Source organism: Rhincodon typus, chromosome 6 (assembly GCF_021869965.1).
Source record: "Rhincodon typus isolate 14 chromosome 6, sRhiTyp1.1, whole genome shotgun sequence".
NCBI classification, from domain to species: Eukaryota; Metazoa; Chordata; class Chondrichthyes; order Orectolobiformes; family Rhincodontidae; genus Rhincodon; species Rhincodon typus.
The window spans coordinates 26,892,631-26,898,630 of record NC_063337.1 but is presented as its reverse complement, the minus strand read 5'-3'; the positions used below and the strand labels follow the sequence as shown (position 1 = coordinate 26,898,630).

At 46.0% G+C, this 6,000-nt stretch overlaps 1 protein-coding gene across 4 annotated transcripts in view; it reads left to right on the top strand.

Moving 5' to 3' along the window:
- Positions 1 to 4,073: 4,073 nt before the first annotated feature.
- The window catches only part of LOC109923703 (regulatory factor X-associated protein), a 92,988-nt gene continuing 91,061 nt past the window's right edge, over positions 4,074 to 6,000 (top strand). For all 4 annotated transcript variants that reach the window (XR_007262303.1, XR_007262305.1, XR_007262304.1 and 1 more), the window contains exon 1: positions 4,074 to 4,694. Coding sequence is in view for 1 of the 4 variants with exons in the window: in XM_020523749.2 (XP_020379338.2) it covers positions 4,089 to 4,694 (606 nt within the window). In the remaining 3 variants the exon portion in view is untranslated. The remainder of the gene's footprint in view (positions 4,695 to 6,000) is intronic.

Below are 6,000 nucleotides of genomic sequence, written 5' to 3'. Positions count from 1 at the left end.
CACCAGAACTGAGCACAGTATTCCAAAAGTGGCCTAACACATTTTCTGTACAGCCACAACACGACCTCCCTATACTCAATGCACTGATCAATAAAGGCAAGTGTACCAAATGCCTTCTTCACTGCCCTGTCTATCTGCATCTCTGCTTTCAAGGAACTATGAACCTGCACCCCAAGGTCCCTTTGTTCGGGAACACTCCACAGATCTTACCATTAAGTGCTACATCCTGCCTTAATTTCATCTACTAAATGCAGCACCTCACATTCATCTAAATTAAACTCCATTTGCCACTCCTCAGCCCATTTGCCAATCTAATCAAGGTCCTGTTGTGCTCTGTGGTAACATTTTTCACCAATGAGTACACCACCAAAATTGGTGTCATCTGCAAACTTACTCACCATACCTCCTATATTCACATCCAGTCATTTATACAAATGACAAAAAGCAGTGGACCCAGCACCAATCCTTGCAGCACACCGCTGGTCGCTGGTCACGGGCCTCCAGTCCAAAAAGCAACCCTCCACCACCACCACCCTCTGTCTCCTACTTTAGACCCAATTTTGTATACAAATGGCTAGATCTAGCATACCATGTTGAACGCCTTACTTAAGTTCATATAGACAATGTCCACCTCTCTGCTTTCATCAATCTTCTTCATCACTTCTTCAAAAAAGTTAAATCAAGTTAGTGAGACCTGGATGGGTTCAAGCTTCTTGTGTGTTGTTGGAGCTGCACCCATCCAGGCAATGGGGAATATTCAGCCCCACTCCAGACTTTTAGATGGTCAGGCTTTGGGGATTCAGGTATGAGTTACTCGCTACAGTATTCCTAGCCTCTAACCTGCTCTTGTAGCTACTGTATCTCTGTGGTGTGACTAGTTGAGTTTCTCGTCAATGATAATGCCAAGAATGTTGACAGTTGGGATTCAGTGACAGTAATGCCTTTGAATGTCAAGGGGCAGTGATTAGATTGTTTCTTATTGGAGATGGTCATAGCCTGGCATTTCTGATGCTTACCACTTGTCAGCCCAAGCTTGGATATTGTCCTGATCTTGTTGCATTTGAACAGGGAATGCTCCAATATCTGAGGAGTTGTGAATGGTGCTGAATATTGTGCAATTATTGGCAAACATCGACACTTCTAACCTTATGTTAGAGGAAAGGTTATTGATGAAGCAGCTGAAGATGGTTGGGCCTAGGACACTACCCTGAGGAACCTCCTTTGGAAATATTCTGGAGCTGAGATGGCTGACCTTCAATAACTACAACCATCTTCCTATATGGCAGGTATGACTCTAACCAGCTCGACCCATTACTATTGATTCCAGTTTTGCACAGGGTCCCTGGTGCCACACTCGGTTGAATGCAGTTGTGATGTAAAAGACATTATTCTCACCTCACCTCTGGAATTCAGCTCTTTTGTCTATGTTTGAACCAAGGCTGTAATGAGGTTAGGAGCTAAGTGGGCCTAGCAAAACCCAAACTGGGTGTCATTGAGCAAGTTATTGCTGAGCAAGTGCTGCTTGATAGCACTGTTGATGACACCTTCCGAAATTTTACTAATACTCGAGAGTAGACTGACGATGCAGTAATCAGCCAGGCTGTATTTGTCCTGCATTTTGTACAAAGGATACAACTGGGCAATCTTCCACATTGTTGGGTAGATGCCAGTGCTGAAGCTGTACTGGAACAGCTTGGCTAGGAGAGCAGCAAGTTCTACAGTGTTGCTAGAATTTTGTCAGTGCCACTATCCTTTGCAGTATCCAGTGCCTCTGACTGTTTCTCAATATGATGCAGAGTGAATCGAATTGGCTGAAGACTCGTATCCATAATGCTAGGAACTGCTGGAGGAGGCCAAGATGGATTCTCCACTCAGCACTTCTGGCTGAAACTTGCTGGGAGTGTATCAGCCTCGTCTTTTGCACTGACTTGTTGGGCTCTTCCATCATTAAGGATGGGGATATTTGTGGAGCCTCCTCCAGTGAGTTGTTTAATTGTCCAAGACCATTCATGACTGCATTTGGCAGGACTACAGAACTCAGATTTGGAAATTATTCAACAACAAAAACATGACTCTTGCAGTATTCCAAACATAATATACTTTTCTTACAATCTGCCTCCTCATCACACATGCACTGTTTCCTCAATGCTCTGCACTTTGCCTCTATCAAAAACCTCTTCCCAATCCCCACAATCTCAGCAGCGTCTCACCCTCTTCCCCCTAAAACATTGTCACCTCCATTAACTAACTAAATCAGCAGCCCCTCTTCCTGAGTCACGCCCCTATCACTATACGGTCTGCCCAACCCCTATCCTGGCCCACTCAAGTCACTGATTCACATTCTAGTAAAGTTGGACCCAACTTGAGGCTCAGGTTCTGACCTCTGCTTTTATCCGTCCTTCCCACCCAAGGCCTGCCAGACCACTACTGCCATCTTAATACTTGTGCTGCGCTGCTCAGTTTCCTTCGAGTGCCCAGGTTCAAATTCCAAAATCGGCAGCAACAAGAGGAAACCAGCCAGCAATGTCCCAGTCACTGTCCTGAGAAGTAGTGTCCCGAGGAGCCAACGAACAAGACCCAGGACAAAATATGAAGTTACAAGAGGAACTTAAAATGTACAAGGTTGTTAGTGACCCTTGTGCTAACTCCATCACCGTACATACATTGCCAAATCAATAATATGTGCTCTGGCTCAGTCGTGGTGACTGGATAAATGAAAGCCATATACACAAAGACATTCTGTTTGGTGAACTGGCCACTGGATCATGATCTCTTGGATGTCCATTCCTCCAATACAAGTTCACTTGCAGGCAAGTTATGTAGGTGGTTGACATAATTGACATTAACTTTCAATTATTAATCACTCATGGCTGTGATCTGGAGCCTAACTGTTTGGGATGGTGTTGGCAGGGGCACATTATGAGAATTTCAGAGAAAGCAGAAGCCAGCCACTTCATGAATTCAATATTTCCCTGCAACAAGTGCAGATTGCTATGCCTGAAGGTCCTGAGCTATATCAGGTGCTGCTTCACACAGTGCAGATACTGAGAACATACAAATAGAGGTCATTGTTACAGAGTCATACAGCATAGAAACAGGACCTTTGGCCCAACCAGTCCATGCGGAACATAATCCCAAACTAGGAACAAAAACAGAAGTTGCTGGAAATGCTCAGCAGGTCTGGCAGCAGCTGTGAAGAAAAAATCAGAGCTAACGTTTCCGGTCCGGTGACCCTTCCTCAGAACCGGACCCGAAACATTAGCTCTGATTTTTTTTCTTCAGAGATGCTGCCAGACTTGCTGAACTTTTCCAGCAACTTCTGTTTTTGTTCCTGATTTACAGCATCCGTAGGTCTTTCGGTTTTTATAATCCCAAACTAAGGTAGTCTCACCTGCCTGGTCCTGCCCCATATCCCTCCAAACCTTTCCTATTCATGTACTTATCCACATGTCTTTTAAATGTTGAAACTGTACCCACTTCCTCAGGAAGTTCATTCCACACGTGAACCATCCTCTGTGTAAAAAATTTACCCCTCACGTCTTTTTTTAAATCTCTCTCCTCCCATCTTAAAATGTGCCCCCAGTCTTGAAATACCTCATCCTAGGGAAAAGACAACTATCATTAACTCTATCTATTCCTCCCATTATTTTATAAATTTCTATAAGTGATGAACTATGAAGCCTAACAGGAAGGCTTACGACAACTGACCATCCTGCAACAACGAAACCGAAACAGAATTTCTCCATTACAAAGAGATAACAAGGTGTAGAGCTGGATGAACACAGCAGGCCGAGCAGGAAAGCTGACGTTTCGGGCCTAGACCCTTCATCAGAACCGAAACGTCAGCTTTCCTGCTCCTTTGATGCTGCTTGGCCTGCTGTGTTCATCCAGCTCCACACCTTGTTATCTCAGATTTTCCATCATCTGCAGTTCCTACCATCTTCTCCATTACAAAGATGGCCACCGTCCAGGGTGCGTGTGAGTACCACGTGATCCTCGTGACCGCCGCAGCTGATTGGTGAGTACTGGAGAGGGGCGGGGAGTGACCTGGACACACCGCGGCTATGGGCGGGACGAGCCCTCTGGGCATGCGCGTTGGTGTGCAGAGGCTGGGCCTTCGTTGTGGCTTGTTTACACTGGGAAGTGGCGGTGTGCGAGTCGGGATGAGTGAGGGCCAGAGCGTGCGCGATCGGAGCAGCGAAGATGCAACAGCGACAGCCACCACGACGACCACCGTGTCCCCTCACAGCGCCAACTACCAGGAGGTGACCACGGTGGCTATGAACGCGGCTGTCTTCGAAACTGGTCAGGACCGAGGAGCGGAGGAAGCCGTGCAGCCTCCTGTTAACACAGGGAGTCCGAGGCAGGCTAACGGGGAGGAGGAGGAGGAAGAAGAAGAAGAGGAGAACGACGACGACGACGACGATGATGAAGAGGAGGAGGAGGAGGAAGAAGAAGAAGAGTTGGAGGAGTTAGAAGATGACGAGGAAGATGAGGAAGAGGAGGAGGAGGATGATGAAGAGGAGGAGGAAGAAAGCGGCCACAGCGAGATGGTGTTCAGGAAATGTGTGTACCAGGGTTGTACCGAAACCACCAACCTGGTGGCTAAACCTAGGAAACCTTGGATGTGCAAAAAACACCGCAACAAAACTTACAAAGACAAATACAAGAAGAAGAAGAGCATTCAGGCTATGGTCAGCGTAAACAAAACTTATATGAGCATAAAATACCTAAGCTGTGCTAACAGTTAATTTTGGGCTTTATTTCCATTCTAATTCTCTTTTGGGTGGCACGGTCGCTCAGTGGTTAGCACTGCAGTCTCAGCGCCAGGGACCCAGGTTCAGTTACAGTCTCAGATTGCACATTCTCCCCGTGTCTGTGGGATTCTGCTGGGGTTGCCTCCTGCAGTCTGAAGGTGTGCAGGTTAGGTGGATTGGCTATGCTAAATTGCCCATAGTATCCAGGGTTATGTAGTTTTGGTGGATTGGCTGTGGGAGGTGTGGGGTTGGGTCTGGGTGGGATGTTCTTCGGGGAATTGGTGTGGACATGTTGGGCCGAATGGCCTGTTTCCACATTGTAGGGATTCTATGTGTTCAACGAAAAGTTTCTCAGTTTCTTGCTGAGATGCAGACCTTTGACCATAAGAATAAAAGCAGAAGTGGAGTTCCACTGAGATCAGTGTTGAGGACGCAACTATTCATGTTATACGTTAATGATTTAGATGAAGGACCTGAGGGCATTGTTGCTAAGTTTGCAAATGAGCTAGGAGAATGAGCAAAGAAGTGGTAAAGGGAATATGATGTGGGAAACTGAGGTTATGCATTTTGGTAGAAAGAACAGAGGCATAGACCATTTTCTAAATGGAGAAAGGCTTTGGAAATCTGAGCACAAAGGGACTTAAGAGTTCTAGTTCAGGATTATCTGAAAGTTACTATATAGGCTCAGTTGGTGGTTAGGAAGGCAAATACAGTTGTAGTATTCATTTCAGGAGGACTAAAATATAAGAGCAGAGATATACTGCTGAGGCTATATAAGGCTATGGTAAGACCGCATTTGGAACATTGTGAGCAGTTTCTGAACACTGCCTGTCTCTCTAACTACCTGTGTATCATCTGCAAACTTGGCAACAATGCCCGCAGTTCCTTAGCCCAGATCATTAACATATAACATGAATAGTTGTGGTCCATACACTGACCCCTGTGGAACTCCACAAGTCACTGGTTGCCATCCTGAAACAAACCCCTTTATCTTGAATCTCTGCCTTCTGCCAGTTAGCTAGTCCTCTGACCATGCCAATACATTGCCCTAACGCCATGGGTTCTTATCTTATTTAGCAGCCTTCTGTGCGACACCTTGTCAAAGGTCTTCTGGAAACCCAAATAGATCGTGAAATGTGAGGTGCTACATTTTGGTAAGCAAATCATGGCAGGACTTATACACTTGATGATTAGGTTCTGGGGAATGTTGCTGAACAGAGATCTTGGGACGCAGGCTCATAGT